Here is a 17,017-nt window from a genome sequence, read left to right on the forward strand (position 1 = left end):
GCCCCCTTTTCGCTTTTGTTTTTAACGAGAGAAAGGGAGTCTTTGACAAAAGAGGTGGAAATGTTTAGAAAATCACTCACCTCCTCATTTGAAAGCAAAACAAGAAAAACACTGAGGCAGCTATACGTGCTCCAGTATGGAAAGATTGCAAAGATACATAACTGAAAAAAGAGCGAGATGCAGATGATGCATATAAAACACTAAGTATGATTTGTGTTTCAAAAAGGAGCATATACATGTGTGCTTATGTATGTGTAGCATGACTCTGGAACAAGACCCAAGAAACTGATAATGAATGGCTATGTCTGGGTGGGAGGGAGCCTTCTTGCCATGTAATCTTCTGTATTTGGCACTTATATTACACTTCCCAAAGAAATAAAATAATATTTACAAATAAAGTGTTTGAAGGATTTTGAAAGTAACAACTGGCCATTAAAGCAAGTAGCAAGGTACAGAAAAAGGTAACAAGACAAAGGTCACTTGTGTGATGACGTCTCAGATCCACCAATATTGATGTTTAATTACATTCTTCCAGTCATTCTGTTCTAAGGAGTAAAGGTTTCTTTTTGTTTTCTTTCGTTTATAGTTTTTATTTCTTTAGCCTGGTTGTAATAGCATTTCGTTGTATTTTGGGGATCCAGTGGTAACCGTGCCTGAGTGTGAAGCCTTTCCAGAGAAGTCTCTGTTTGCAGTAAGGGCCGGTCCCCAAAAGACGGACAATAAATCATGATTTTTGTGCTTTAGAGATTTAGACAGAAGCCATCGGGAGAGATGAGAACTCCTTGCAGCTACGAAAGCCATGAGTTCTCACCTTTAGATAGCATTTATTGAATTACTGAGGGTCAAGGCCCTGAACAGGACTGTCTTGACCATCCAAATAATAATGATTATACTTTGCTTAGTCAATCATGAGTCCACTTACATACACTTTCTTCTCAGTAAGTGGCTTGCTTTTGGGTGGTAATTATATTTGCCTCCCCATTTGCAGGCTGATGTTTTTGCCGTTATTTCCTGTTTGCTGACACCAAGATGCTTTTTTCTCTTTTGCTCTGTGTTCAGTCAATTCTTCAGAACCTGGACCTGCGAGGCCAGTCCATCTTCAGCGCCGTCCACACCTACGGCCTCTATGTGAACTTCAAGAACTTTGTCTGCAACATCGGGGAAGACGCAGAGTTGTTTATGGCCCTCTATGACCCGGACCGGTCCACGTTCATCAGGTAGTGCAGACCCAGGCCATCGGAGTCCACCTTGCAAAAACACCCAGCCCTAACCTGCCCCCGACCTGAGGAGCTCTTTGCTAGGACTGAGAGAGGATGACGGAGACGGTGGGGGATTCTAGGCAGTAGGAAACAAAACCCTGTGAGCTAGTGAGCTTCTCTGTATGGCGAAACTGCAGGAACAGTTGGTGACAGTACTGGCTTGGAGGACCCTGATCTCCGGCACGGGTCCCTCCCTGGGTCTTAAAGTCACACAGATTTCATCAGAACATGGAGATAGGAACAAAGAAATCAAAAGGGTGTAGGGGATGTGTAGGTGGGGCATGCAGGATTTTAGGGCAGTGAGACCATGAAGGTGGGCACTTGCCAGCACACATTTGTCCAAACCCACTGAATGTACAACCCAAGGGTGACCGCAAGGTGCACTGAGGACACTGGGTGACAATGATGTGTCAGGGCGGGCTCATCCTTTGCAACACACATGCCCCTCTTCTGGGGGATATTGATAATGGGGAGGCAAATGCATGTGGAGGGCAAGAGGCATCTGGGAAATCTTTGTACCTTCTGCTCAGCCTTGCTGTGAACCTAAAACTACCCTAAAAAATCAATTTGTAAAAAAATTAAGAAAAATAAAAAAAAGACTAGGGAATGGTAATAAGCTTTGTTCAATCCTAATGCCATGCTACTGCTGAGCAGTTAAGAAAACGTTTATTTTTGAGAAGGTGGTTAAATGTAATTACTGACAAATGGTTTATTTCTAAAATAGAAGTTTTATTTGGGTGTGGCGATGTGGATTCCAGGGGATGGATTTGGAATTATTATCTTAAAATTGTAGTCCTGATTCAGCAAAGAGGAAACATTTTTGCAAAGAATTTAAGATGGAAGAAAGAACCCCGGTCACATCGGACTGTACTCTGTCTTGAGTGGCATTTGGCTCGGGTCCGTCCGGGTGTGCCTCGGGGAGCTGGGCTGCAGCAGCCACACCTCTCCAAAGCCAGGACACCAGAGATTGGTCAGTTGTGCACTACAATCACACTTGTCTGGTGAATTTCCCTGAGCTGTTCTGGGCCTGCCTTGTACCTTGTTAAGTCTACAGTGGGGGCAGCTCTATCCCCAGTTAGCCTCTCACCAAGGATAATTGTGTTTCCCTTCCCAGTGAGAACTACCTAATTCGCTGGGGCAGCAACGGGATGCCCAAGGAAATAGAGAAGCTCAATAACCTTCAAGCAGTCTTCACTGTAAGTCCTTCCTGACGTTCAATAATTTTCTTTGTTCGTGATATTAGCGGTTGCACATGCTACATATGTGGAAAACAGCAAAAAGATAAAAATCATCATAATCCCCCTAGCAGGTATAACCCACCCACTTATTCAGTGAATAGGCATTGAGGACCTATTAGAGGCCAGGCACTGATCTAGGCACTGGAGATGCATCAGTGAAAACATCAGGAAAAAAAAGCTCTTCTCTCAGGGAGCTATTATCCAAAAGGGGAAGACAATACTAAGCAATAATGAAACAAAGGAGTAAACTGTGTGGGAGTCAGAAGTCATAATGCTTTGAGGGTTTGGGAGTCGCTGTTTCACGTGGGTGGTCAGGGCAGACCTCCATTAGGAGGCGTCTGAGCAAGAGCTTGCAGGGGACAAGGGGTGAGTTGCGCAGATGAGGAGGAGCATTGCACACCGAGGGTACAGGTGGCCAAAGATGGCATCTAGACTTCTTTGCTGGTTCATGTTTTGATGGCCCTCTGCCCCCAACTCCTCTGCTTCTCCAAAGGAGGCAGAGGGCAGCTACATGGGGATCGAGAGCAAGAACACTTATTGGGCTACCGCTGGGCAGAGGGACTCTTTTTCTTGGGTTAGGAACTTTCCTGGGGTTCTCTCACTGTTCTATGACATCAGTGCTTGAACTGCCTTAGAGCTGCTGCCACCTGCTCCAAGAAGCCTTGGTGGGCAGGTCTCCCAGCTTCCATTAGGCCTACAAGACATACTTTCTTCCTTTTATCTCCTTTTCCTGTAAGCCCACATCCAGATTTTATCTCCTAACTCTGTTACCACTCTGAAGGCAAGGAAAATAATCTAAGGGAAAGTGCCGAAAGAAGTAATAGGAAGAACAGTGGTCCCAGGCTTTTCATTCATTCGTCTGTCCATCTATCCATCCATCCATCCATCTATCCATCCACCCACCCACCTGTCCATCCATCCTTCCTCCATCCGTCCATCCATCCACCTACCTACCCACCCATCCATCCGTCCTTCCTCCATCCGTCATCCGTCCGTCTGTCCATCCATCCATCCACCCATCATCCACCCATTTACCCACCCACCCATCCATCCATCCATCCATCCATCCCATTCATGCATTCATGCATTTGTTTCTCTTTATTAGATATTCATCTCAACATCCCACCCCAGGACAAGCATGATCTGATTACTACCCCTGCACTCACCCATCTGTATCTTCACCACCTAGTGAATATAGGTGAAAAAAGAACTAAGAACTCTTCCAAAAATCTCCTCCCAACAACACAGAGTATTTGCTCAATTCTAACATAATGTGGATTTTCTTCCTAAATTCCTAAATTCAGTGTACACTGAAAAACAAAACATGTTAAAAAAAGGAATTATTCAATCTTTGACCCGTCTTCTAATCAATACCATTTTAGAATAGCTGCAATTCAACCCCCTATCCCACTCTTCCTCCAATCAGGATCTTCTTGTATAAAAGTCTCATGTATAACTTTTTCAGTTAAATAAAATGTGGTGACCACTTCCTTGGTTATATATCCTACAAAAACTTCATTTATAACTGATTGCATATTATTAAATATTATCAGTGTGCCATGATCTCTGTAACCAGTCACCTGGAATCTTTATCTTTCTAGTAACAGAAGCCTTACAAAACCTGGAGCAGAAATTTAAGTTTGATGTTATAATCGGTATATATTCCTATATTGGATTTCTGTGTAAACTAAGTTACAGAGGATGGATTTTAAAATGATTATTAAAAAGTAATTCATGATTCAGTAAAGAGGCCTTGGCCAGCTATTTCATTAGAAGAATTTGAGAAGCAATTAAATTAACAACTGATGTTAAAGTGAATGAGATGTGAGCTCATTAGTGGGTTTACTCACCATCCTTAAGAACACAAACAAGTGTAGAACGTGAGCCACGAAGCAAAACATTCCATCTGCACATCTCTCATTAATCAAAATATACCTAGAAGCTCTCAGTGGATCCCTCTCATAGTATAAGTGAATAATTACAGGAGGCAGTAAATATTTATGTGTTACAGTTGCCTCATAGGACTGTTTGGAAGATGAAATGAAATATCACCAACATGTGTGGATACCCAGTAAAAGTCAGTTATCTTGCAAATTTTTGTTTAATTTGACACTGAAACGCATCCTGTGCTCAGATATGTCCTGGCAGGATATAAAGTAGCAGATACAAGTGTCCTGATTTTTAAATATCTTGCTTAAATTGATAAGGCAGACACTAGTTTGAATATGCTCTGATTTATAAACTTGAAGTAGGAACTAGGGAATAACAAAATTCCTTTTTTTGAATATAGGCATTTGTTTGAGATGCCGTGAGGAGAGTCATTCTGCTACTTCAGCGTTAGGAAATACACTCTGAACAGGGTTCCTCGCAGAGTGAAAAGAGAAATGCAGGTGGCAGGGTGACAGCATGACCTCCTGTGTGCTCTCTGCCCCTTTAGGACCTCAGCAGCACAGACCTCATCCGGCCCCGCATCAGCCTCGTGTGCCAGATAGTCCGCGTGGGCCACATGGAGCTGAAGGAGGGCAAAAAGCACACCTGTGGGCTCCGAAGACCTTTTGGAGTGGCAGGTGCGGAAAGACTCAGGGGCAGATGTAAAATGGTGCAGTGATAGGATCTAGACTTTTTTGTTGGTTCATGTGTGGAGACAGTGTGATAGGTCCTCAAAAAATTAAACTGAGCACTTAGAATCCAGCAAGTCCACTTCTGGGTATATGCCCAGGAGAATTAAAAGTGGGGTCTTAAAGAGATATTTGCACACCCTTGTTCGTAGCAGCATTATTCACAACAGCCACAAGGTAGGAGCGACCCAGGTGTCCATCTGTCGATGGATGAATGGATAAACAAAATGTGGTCTGTCCATACAATGGACTGTCATTCAGCCTTGAAAAGAAAGGGACCTCTGACACAGGCTACGACACAGCTGAACCTTAAGGACATTATAGTAAGTGAAATAAGCCTGTCACAAAAGGACAAATACTATGTGATCCCACTTATGTGAGGTCCCTAAAGAGTCCAATTCATTGAGACAGGAAGTAGACTGGGGGTTTTCAGAGTCTGGGGGGTGAGAAGAATAGGGAGTTAGTGTTTAATGGGGACAGAGACTCAGTTTGGGAAAATGAAAAGACCCTGGAGATGGATGGTGGTGGGGACTGCACACCAATGTGAATACACTTAATGGCACTGACCTGTGCACTTAAAAATGGTTACAGTGGCAAGTTTTATGTTATGTATATTTTACCACAATAAAAAGAAATGTTGAAGGAAAGAAGGATAGGAGGGAAAGGAGAAGGGTGGGAGGGAGGCCCAGAGATGGTGCAGGTGAATTTGGTTGTCAGTGTTGGCATGACGCACAGCGTTTCCTGCCTGGACGGCCAGTTACCTCTCTCTGCGCTGTGCGTCCTCACCAGATGCCGGCTCCTTAGTTCCTCCCTCAGTGCCCAGTGCCGCAGCTTGCACACAGTAGGGCCTCAGTACAGCTCAGCTGACTATTGGAATCCTCCCTGCCTATGCCCTGTATTGATATTAGTGAATAAAATTCTCCGTGGCAAGTGGTTTGCCTGTCTGGGAAATTGACTCTTCAAAGGCACACATTGTGTTTGTAACTGCTTTCAAAGAGGGTCTGTGGCTTAAATCAAACTCCACAATCTTCCAAGAGGCCCTGCATTTTCCTCTGTGTTTGTTAAATTGAGGAAATACGTTCCTGGTTGTATGTTGATGTTTCAGTCACTAAGAAGTTGTGAAAGCTATCATGAAATGTCATAATTCTGCTCCTGGAAGATGTATCCAGAAACTCCATGTGACCAGGGTCTACCTTTCGGGTTACGTGGATAATGAGGTGGCCTCTATGTACTGTGAAACAGTGTACATTGTGCGTCCCTTGCGGCCCTGCTGTATGTATACCTGCTGCTCAAGGTCTGCCACTCTGACCAGACAGGATAGCATTATGTCCTGATAGAGAACTAACACGAAAGTCAGAAAAGGCAAGGAGCTCTGGCCCAGGACGGTTTAGCCATCTGTACGGCAGTCCATTGATCTAAAGATTGAAGGCACATTTAAGGTCTTTGTCATTCAGAATGGGCCAGAGGGATTCCAACTCCAAGCTTGAGGCCTTTGCTTGCTTTTGTATTTCAGGGTGTGTGTATGTGTGTATTGAGTGTGGTGGGAAAGGAGAGGAGATGAATTTATTCTGAGCCTTAATGCCAAGCATCAGCAGAGGTTAGGAGTAACTGGATGAGAGTGCTGACAGATGAACCACCTATTCTGGGAGGACAGATACAAATGTTGTGGCATTTTTTGTACAGTGTTTGCAGGGCTCCATTAGGGCCTGACAGCAAGCTGATGGCAAGGCCCTGCTTTCCACAGCTTCCTTTCACCAACCTTAGTATCTCCCAGGCCTTACCCACTGTATCATTTGAGTTACTTTGAGAAGTCATTTCCTTCCTTAGCCTAGGCTTTTCATTTGAGATTGTCTTGTATCTCAGTACTTCTTTTAATCTCCAAACAGATTATCTGGGGGAATGGATTGTTAATGTGTGTTTTATGGCCAGACTGTAATTTCTTAACCAAGGGATTGCCTCTTGCCCTGGGCCCTGCCCCCTGCAGCTGCCCACCTTATTAGCTTTCTAGGCAGCGGGGCATAGCTAGGTTACATGATTTGGCCCTGTCATCACTGTTAGGTTCCTGGCTTCACCAATTAATGCCTCTAACCTAGGGCAAGCTGCCTACCTTTCCTGAGCTCCATTTCCTCATCTCATAAAGTAGGACTAATAATGATAACCTGCATAAAGAAGATACAATGCCAAAGGCTCAGAGCATGCTGCATTCGTTGCTCTTGTGTATAAAGAAGCAAATCACTATATGATCTGCTATTCTGTGTGGCTGGTGCCCTGGCTTCTCTGTGTTTATGTGGAGACCAGGCAGAGGATTTATCAAACCACAGAGGCAGGAGACTACTTTTAAGCTTTGAGTTTCTCTCCCAGGCATTTCATTCAATTGGATGCTTTTGCCCAAAACACATGTTCTCCATGTCTTTGAATGTGGGCTTACTAAAAAATAATCTGGTCTCAAGTTTCTCTACAATTTAGCAACTTGGGCTTGTAGAATTTTAAAAAGGGTGTAGTCTGCAGGTTCAGTCTGTGAAAATCCAGGTCCTTGAAAGAGCGCCTGATGAAGCGCCCTTCTGCTGGGCTGGGTACGTGGGAAGTCAGCGTTGGCCAGGAAATCCATGTCCTTCCTTGCTGGCAGTCTCTTCTCCAGTGTTCTCTGTGGGCTGATACTGTAATTTAACAGAGAAACTTACTGAGGCCTGAAGCAATTAGGTTCTTTAATTAAGTTTATCTTTTTTCTAGTGATGGATATTACTGATATCATACATGGAAAGGTGGATGATGAAGAAAAGCAGCATTTTATTCCCTTTCAGCAGTAAGTACTTTGGCATTTATCCCGGGTAACTGGAGACCCGGATTAGGCCTTTGAACGGCTCGTTAACATAGAACCAGGTGCTGGGAGCCGTTTGCACAGTCAGAGGAGGAAAGCCTCCTAAACTGGAAGATGGTTAGATTGGTGCTGACGGAGAGGTTATTCACAGTCCTTTGGATTGGACTCCAGTTTAAGAGGGTGAACCAGACTCTACTGATCATACAGAAACGAGTGAAGGGCAAATCTGTGTCTGCACTAGAAACCAGACACTGGTGCCACTGGAGTGTCAGGAAAGCCAAAGTAGGTTTGTCCTTTGTCGTAAGGGACAGGAGTCACGGAACACGGCACCGGACTTCTCAAACCGTAATGTGCCTGTCAATCACCCGGGTCTTGTTAGAATGTGAAACGCGAGCCAGTAGGTGTGGTGTCTGCATCCAGAGACCTTCTATATGGTGCTGTTGCTGCTGGTCTGGGGACCACACTTTGAGTAGAAGGGGTTTAGGAGGTGTGGGAGTGAAGGGCTGGCTGATCCTTGGGTTCCTGCAAGCGGAGGGGAAGCCAGCAGTGGAGGACATGGGAGGGTTGCCAGAAGCACTCCACGCTGAGCTTCAGGAGCTGGAGCCCCAGATGGGTCTGGGGAGCTGCTGACGAGCAACTCTCAATCCTCGTAACACCGCAGAATCCCACATGTGGACGACACAAAGGCCTCAGCAGTCCTGCTCCAGCTAGAAGTCTTACCTAATAGTAACGTGTGGAAGGTCTTTCTGAGTCAGACACCAAAGAGTTACCAAAAAAAGAAAAATTCATAGGTTTACTAGACAAAAATTTTAAACAACTTACTGTAGAATAAAACTTATGAAAACTTTTCAGTGTGTATGAAAAAGAATTAATATTCTTAATATGTAAAGAATTAATAGAAATCCATAAGGGCAGCAAAAGGAACATATATACACACAGACAAAAAAATATATAAATCCATTGAGAATCAATAAAATGCAAATAAAAATGATGTTTAGTTTTTGGCTTGACTAAATTTTACAAATGTACATGATATCCAATGTTTGGGTGGGTATAAGGAAAAAATTTATAGGAATATAAATTGTTACAGTGCATTAAAAACCTTAACATTTAGATATTTTAAGAATATACTGTATAATTAACAGTGATTATTTCTTTCTAATTGAAGTATAGTTGATATACAATATTATGCTGGTTTTTTTGAAACATGGGTGGATATAGAGGGTATTAAGCTCAGTGAAATAAGGCAGGCAGAGAAGACGAATAACAAATGATCTCACTAATTTGTGGAGTATAGAAACAAAGCAAAACAGAAGGAACAAAACAGCAGCAGACTCGCAGACTTCAAGAAGGGACCAGCTGTTACCAAAGGGAAGGGGTTGGAGAGGGTGGGTGGGGAGGGAGAAGGGGATTAAGGGGCACTGTAATTCGCAATCACAAGAGGTAGGTCACAGCAGAGAGAAGACCATTAATGACTCTCTAGCATCTTACTACGCTGATAACACAGTGACGGCAATGGAATGGGAGAGGACTTAATAATATGGGTGAATGTTGAAACCACTGTATTAAGATTGTATATCGATGATACTTAATAAAAAATAATAATAACTTGATATTTATAGTGTTTTACCTGGCAGTAAAATCTTTGTGGTTAATAAAATGTGGGACATAGAAAATACAAACAATATTATGTTTGTTTCAAGTGTGCAACATAGTGATTTGACAGTTATCTACATTATGAGATGTTCGCCTCCACTAGTGTAGTTACTATTTGTCTATAGGAAGATGTTACAGAATTCCTGACTATATTCTCTGTGCTGCACTTTCATCTCCGGGACCGATATATTATAACTGAGATTTTTGTGCTTCTTTATCCCCTTCACCTATTTTTCCCACCCACCCAACAGTGATTAGTATTTGGTGTAACTCAAGGTGATTCTACCCTTGTGTTTAACTTTGTTTTCTCATTTTTTCTACAGTAACTATATATTATATGTAATATTATTTAAACTATAAGAATCCTTCTTTCAGTTTAAAGTCCAGCACCCTTGGACCAGTTTCTAAATATTAAAGTGTAAATAGTTCATGCTAATTAGTAATTCCCTCCTTCATCCAGAGGTAGCTGTGAATAATTTTTTAACTGTGCACTTACTTTGTATCCTACTACCTATATACTTACCTGCCAAGAATATGGTGAGGTAAATATTATATGTAGCTTAGTGCTAATGAATTATGAGATAACTTTCAAATTCATGAATGCTACTCCCAATATAAGTATATATATATATACTTAAGTATATTAAATACATTAAATATAATAAACATTAAAATATATCATTTCACATTAAATGTGTTAGTATATTAAATATATTAATCTTATATAAACATTAATAAATGCTTAATAAGTAATATATATAGAATACATAAGTAATATATATAGAATACATATGAACACATTAAAATATGAAAACATAAATATACTTAAGACAAATATAAATAACTTTCATATCCATGAATGCCATTCCTATTATATATACATACATAATATTACATAATATATATAATAGAAGTATTCATGAATGTGAGGGTATATGAAATATATGCATATCAATATAATAGTATTTATATAGTGTATATATAAATGCGTGTCTAAATATGTGTATATAAATACTAGTATGTGTAAATAATTGTGTGTATATATAAATCTGTCCATATAAATGTATATAAATATAAAAATATATATAAGAGCTGAATTATTTATATATAATTTATATATATATAGTTAATTGTAAATATATATATATAAAATAAGAGCAGCATTTTGGATGTGAGGGTTATTGCAGATGTATTCCTGTATGTTTGTTTCACCGGTGAGGTGGGTGTCCTCTTTTAGTCATGTGCCTCCCAACTTCATTTCTGAGCTCGTTCTTGCCCAGTGGCTGTGTGGAAGCAGTGAGCCCGGGATTGTCTCCAGTGTAAAATAAACACGCTCTCTGGGAAGCCCAGCCCTAATTTGATCACGGCTCACTGTGCAGCCAACAGCCACTGCCAAGTATTCCCAGTGCAGACTGCCTCTGGTCTTTACTCCTGAGATTTATGGCCTCCAAAGCCTTATAGTGTATTACAGTAGGAGGGTTGGATGTGTGTGTTGTGTTAGCCCATCTGAGAGAGCCGCTCGGAAACACCACCTTAGATCACCGCAGTCCCACCTGTCCGTAAGGTGTTGCAGGGCAGCCTCCTCGCGAAGGTCAGGATGCGGAGCTGCGCACTGCAGAGCGGCCTGCGGAGTGGGCGCCAGAGCAGAGCCACGGCAGAGAAGCCCGGGGACTCGGGGGCTCCCCGGGCTGATGCACGGTTCCCCATGGAGTTGCTGCTGTCAACAGGGTGGGGCTGCGCTGGGTTCCGGGGTCACCCTGTCCAAGCCTCGGCCTGATGTGACCATCCCAGCGAAGCTCGTTTGCTGGTGCCTTTGAACCCTGAATACAGTTTGCCATCACGTGGGACCTCAGCACCCGCTGCACATTAAAAGCCAGTGGTGATCCAGGTCATCTTAGAGAGAGGAACCCAGGAGACTTGCGGGGCACACCGTCGGGGGAAAACCAGACCCCAGGCGGTCTGCGCCTTCCGCTCCTTGCGCAGCCCCATTTCAGCAGCCTCTCCCGCCCACAGAGCTCTGAGCCGGGCTCTGGCTCTGGTTTGAGTTAACATTTGGCCATCAGTTCGGTTTGTTCTTGGCGGGTGTTTTTCCTCCTTGTTCCAAGTCATTGCCAAGATGAATTTGGTGTCTAAATAGAAACCCAGTGGAAAAACGAAGGAAAGATAGGAAAAATCCTCTATTTTGGTAACGTTTAGTGTTTACACTGCCAAATTGTTCACGTTGGACCCACCACTATCTGAGGCTGCGCCGCAGACTTCCTCTCTGCTTACCTCTCATTTCTGACTTTCCCAGAATTGCAATGGAAACCTATATCCGGCAGAGGCAGCTAATCATGTCACCCCTGATAACGTCCCACGTGATTGGGGAGACCGAGCCACTTACTTCAGTCTTGAATAAAGTGATAGCAGCAAAGGAAGTGAATCACAAAGGACAAGGTAAACAGCCCCGGGGCGGGGCAGGGCGGGGCAGTGAGAGCAGTCCTTGGACTCCTGGCCTTTCACTACCTTCTGCTGGTGCAAAACTGACCCTGCTCGGGGGTGGCCCACCCCAGCCTCTTGTGAACACCTTTAGTACTAGTGAGCCCTGAGAATGCACCCAGCCCTGAACTGGATCACAGCTGTATTTTGTAAATTCTGTGGAACAAATTTTAATTCCATGATTATTGAATCAGTTTTGTCTACCCTGCAGTCCCAGTGCTGACTCTAGGTAAATGCACAAAGGAGAAGAAATTTGGAGATATTACATTCCACCCTCTGAATACATTTATCCCTTTTACTTCTTAAAATTGAAAAGAAGGAAACCAAAGTAGGACAAATGAATATGTATTAATATGAAGTAATGGACTATCCAGCAAAACTGCTTTAGTTGTTTTTAGTACCTCCATATATCACTGTGTTGGTCGTTTTAACTAAGAGAAATTCTGCGTATTGAAACTGCATTTTAAATTCAAATAATAAGCAAATATAGTGAAAATTTTAAAATTCAAATACCAAGGTGGTGACAATTTTTGGATAGTTTTGAAGGTTGGGTCACTTTTTTTTCATTACTGTGCCCTCTGAAGTACAGGCACTCAGGAAACAGATCACTTTCTGCATATTTAGTTGCCATGTTTTCACACTTATCTAAGTGGGAAAGGCATGTGAGGAATCAATAAAGAACCTGAAAACAAATAACTAAATATTTTTCTGTTGTTTTGGGACTCCTAACTAAAGGATATAATTTATAGGAGTGGAAGGCCCTTATCCTAAATCTACACAACAGTAGATTGCTGTGTGTATATAATATATTTTTTAAACAAAAGTGAAAAAAATATTTATTCTTTTGCTGCTTAGCAAAGCAAGTAGTTTTCAGATATATGCTTGGCATAGATATTTTTATGGCTGCATAATATTCCATTGCTTTGATTTAAGAAAATTACCCCTCATGAAACACTTAAGTGCTTTCTAATTTGTCACCATTATACATTTAAGTCACAGTGCCATGACTACCTTTATACATGAAACTTTTTCCATATTTTCCTCTCCAAGAATGTTCCAAGTAGGATTTCTGGGTAAATGATGGGAACAAGCTTAAACCTGGGTATATATACATATTGCCAGGTTGCTTTCCTTAGATTTCTGCCAGTGCCACTGATGACCATCTTGCTCACTTTGCAAACTAATATTTAAAAAATATTTTTTGAAAGGTAAAAAGTAGACTTCCATAGTTCTCTGGCATCTTAAAAACTACTTCATGGTGAATTATCTAGCTTTCATATGTATTTATGAGTTTTCTAGAATTTTCCTTATGAGTTTTTATGAGCTCTTTATGTAATGATGATCTGTCTTGTTTAGGACACATAGTTTTCAATTTTCAGTGTGCCAAATATTTATAAACTTCTTGTATTTCCTTGTGAATTGTCTATTCATGCCTGTGCATGAGGATCTTAATATTTTTTTTCTAATAAATATAAATTCATAATTTCCTGAATTTCACCATTTTGTAATATGATTTTTCCTTCTTTATGAATTTCAAAACTTGCTTTTGTGAGTTCATTTATTACTCTACATAGAAAAATGGTTCATTCTCAGAGATTTAATATACACTTAGTTTTTCTTTTAATTTCCTGTCTTTTTTCTATTTACTTCTTTATTTTAGTAGGAATTTATTTTAATAAAAATCTGAGGTGAGAAACTAAATGGATTCAGTTCTAAGTAGGAAGAAAATTACCCTAGCACATTTATGAAATTGTTTCTTTTTTCATGATTCATTGTGCCTCTTTTGCTGTATATTAAATTGCTACATATTAGATTGCTTAACCTCATTTTCATTGGTTTATATACCTTTTCTACTACTAATATCACACCTTAATATAACTTTACAGCATTGTGGTATTTGATAGGAGCTCTCTTTACTCATTTTTTTCCCCCAAAGTAAACATCTGTTCACCCATCTGTCAGATCTTAAAGTAATTTGATGTCTCCTGTTGTGAATTATATGGGAGTGTCATTAAAATTATAATTTAACTGGGGGAGAATTTACATCCTTATAATGAAGTATTTACAACAATGCAGTGCATTTATTTTTATCAGCACTTTTATGTGTGTTTGTGATATAGTTCATACAGAGAACTAAAAGTTTACTTTTGTTTTTTTAAAGGACTTTGGGTGTCCTTGAAGCTATTGCCAGGTGACCTCACGCAGGTTCAGAAGAATTTTTCACACTTGGTGGATAGGTCAACAGCAATTGCCCGAAAAATGGGCTTTCCTGAGATAATACTTCCAGGTAAAAGTTTTGCTTGATTCACCTGTTCTGCCTCTGCTAGGACTTCCTTCCATGCAGCAGTTACTTCTAACAGGACAGTCGAAGCAACATGGATCCCAAAGATTTAGTTATTTGCATTTGGAGGTATCAGGAGTACCTTAAAAACCTACCCAGTGTGCAAGCCCAAGATACCGCCTTTAAGTGTAACTCTGTTTTCTGTTTATTCTCTCTTTCTTTATGTTCTGCACAAGCCCCTCTGAAATACTTCCCTAGACATCCGTTAAGCAAAGCTAATGATCGATGGCACAGGTCCTCTGTCCCAAGAATAATGTGCTTCATTTGCATGTACCTTTCTCACGATGACAGTCTGTGTCACCCACCCCCAGTTGTGGGTTGCTTGCTGGGAACTCCAGCAAGGTGTCTGCTCAGCTCAGCTCAGCTCAGCTCAGCTGGGCCTCTGCTCCACTTCCTTTGGCCCCGGCTGTGCTCCTGGCTCTCCCCATACTGGTGGTGACAAGAATGCAAACATTCTGCAGTTTCTTACTTCAGTTTTACCTTTAGTGCCACCACATGTCAGTGATCTTGAATTCACTGATGTAACCCATTTAATTTCTTAATATTTACAGTGATAAAAGGAAATCATTCCCTCAGTGAACTCTGTATATGTGTACATATTGTATATATGTATAGTATCTGTATATGTATTATATACAGATATAATATGTACATTATTACATGTATATATACATTACATATTTATTATATATTTTATAGATAGACTATATAAATAATCTTTGACATGTTAGAAGAATTCTAGAAAACCAAGCTATTATCTACTGTATGAAAAAATCGAGTTCTTTTAAAGTGATACAAGATCATATTCCTCTTTTAGATAATTAAGGAGCAATAATAATCTCTTGCTGTGCACATTATTTGAATGGAGCAGGCATTCAAAGAATATCGGAACGAATGAGTACAAGAGCTATGAAATGGAGATTGTTTTTCTTCTCTTCACATGAAAGAAAGTAGCTGTTCATCTGCTTATTTCATCCCTCCCAGTCATTTCACTCTTGATACGTGTTCATCAACATTATGGGAAAATATTTTGTCTTCTTCTTTAAAAAAACAAGCTTCAGTAATATTCCTACAACTGAAGACAGTTTTATTGTTACAGCAAGAAAGAAATCTGAAAAAATAAGAGTTTATTTTTGGGGACAAAATGAATTTATCTTTGACATCAGGCTGGAAAGATTCTTTCTAACCAGTAGGATTGGTTCCTAGGATACCAGGGCACAGACTTGAAAAGTCATGCAGGATGCTGGTTCCGAAAGGCTTTGGAACAGCTCATCAGGACCACCTGGGAAACTTTAAAGTACAGGTTCCCAGATTTTTCCAGAGACTGATTCAGAGTGTCAGACCAGGGCTCCCCAGGTGATGCTGGTGATCGGCCAGGTTGGAGAAACAGAGATCTTGACCCAAGTCCCTCCCCTTCTCCTCACCATTAAAGAGGCTTCAGGTACATCTTAGACTTCGCTCTACCCCACCTTCCCCTCCAGCCAAGATGCTCACATTCTGTCTTCATCTTCACAGCCATATTCTCAGAAGCCATTACATCTGTTCTCCATCTGTTTCACACTTGCCAGTCACCCTCGATTCTGTTCAGAATGGCTGCCACTAGAGGCACCAAAGATCGCAGTGTCGCTAAGTCGAGTATTTTGTAACCAAAGATCGTCTGGTCTCGGCAGCATGTGACGCTGTTGGTCTCTCCCTCCTTGAAATGTCCTGCCTCACCGTCTGACACCACGCTCTTCTCTTTTCCCCGTTCTCCATGAGTCTCTCTAGGACCCCTTTGCACCTTCCTCCCCTTTGAAAGTTGTAGTTGCTCATTATCTGGTCCTTATGCACAGTATTAGTTTGCTGAAGCTGCTGTAACAAAACACCACAGACTGGGGAGCTTACCCAACAGAAGCGTAGTTCTCACAGTTTGGAGGTGGGAAGTCTGAGGTTAAAGTGTCCACAGGGTTGGCCTCTCCTGAGGCCCCTGTGGTTGGGGTGCACCCTCCCTGTCTCCTCACGTCACCCCTCCCTCTGTGTATTGTCTGTATTGTAATCTCTTATGAGAACACCACTCAGATTGGATTAGGGCCCCACCACATGACTTCAGTTCCCCTTGATCACATGATCTCTTCAAAGAGCCTTTCTCCAAATACAGTGAGCTTGGAGGTACTAGGAGTTGGGACTTCAACATATGAGGAGGGGGACGAGTCTGTCTATACAGGCCCCCTTTCCTTCCCATCTGTATCCTCTCTTGGTGATCTCATCCACTCATTTTCTTCTTGTGTTAGTTGCTTCCAAATCCCTATATCTAGGCCCAAGACACCTCCTGGAACTCCACACCACAGGTCCTGCTACCTCCTGCCTTAGGATTTTCATAAGTGCTGTTCCCACCCATGACAGGATCCCTCATCTCCTGTGGTTCATTGATTAAGTCTTACTCAGCATCCCCATCTGGAACTTGTGATGCTGTTCATCAAGACCCGGCTCTTCTCTTGTGTTTACCTGAGAATGGCACCTTCATCCAGCAGCACAAACAAGAAGCCCGAAAGTCACCTTTGACACCTCCCTTTCCCTTACACCTCATAGGAAATTAGTGGTTAAGACCTGCCAGTTCTACCTTTGAGGGC

General features: G+C 41.7%; 1 protein-coding gene across 7 annotated transcripts in view; it reads left to right on the plus strand.

The window, feature by feature from the left end:
- The window catches only part of DOCK5 (dedicator of cytokinesis 5), a 182,342-nt gene that overhangs the window by 80,860 nt on the left and 84,465 nt on the right, over positions 1-17,017 (plus strand). For all 7 annotated transcript variants that reach the window (XM_073232694.1, XM_073232692.1, XM_073232693.1 and 4 more), the window contains 6 exons: positions 1,060-1,217; positions 2,374-2,455; positions 4,935-5,064; positions 7,846-7,918; positions 11,883-12,025; positions 14,229-14,354. In XM_073232694.1, coding sequence (XP_073088795.1) covers positions 1,060-1,217; positions 2,374-2,455; positions 4,935-5,064; positions 7,846-7,918; positions 11,883-12,025; positions 14,229-14,354 — 712 coding nt within the window. The remainder of the gene's footprint in view (positions 1-1,059; positions 1,218-2,373; positions 2,456-4,934; positions 5,065-7,845; positions 7,919-11,882; positions 12,026-14,228; positions 14,355-17,017) is intronic.

This window comes from Manis javanica, chromosome 3 (genome assembly GCF_040802235.1).
Source record: "Manis javanica isolate MJ-LG chromosome 3, MJ_LKY, whole genome shotgun sequence".
Taxonomy (NCBI): Eukaryota; Metazoa; Chordata; class Mammalia; order Pholidota; family Manidae; genus Manis; species Manis javanica.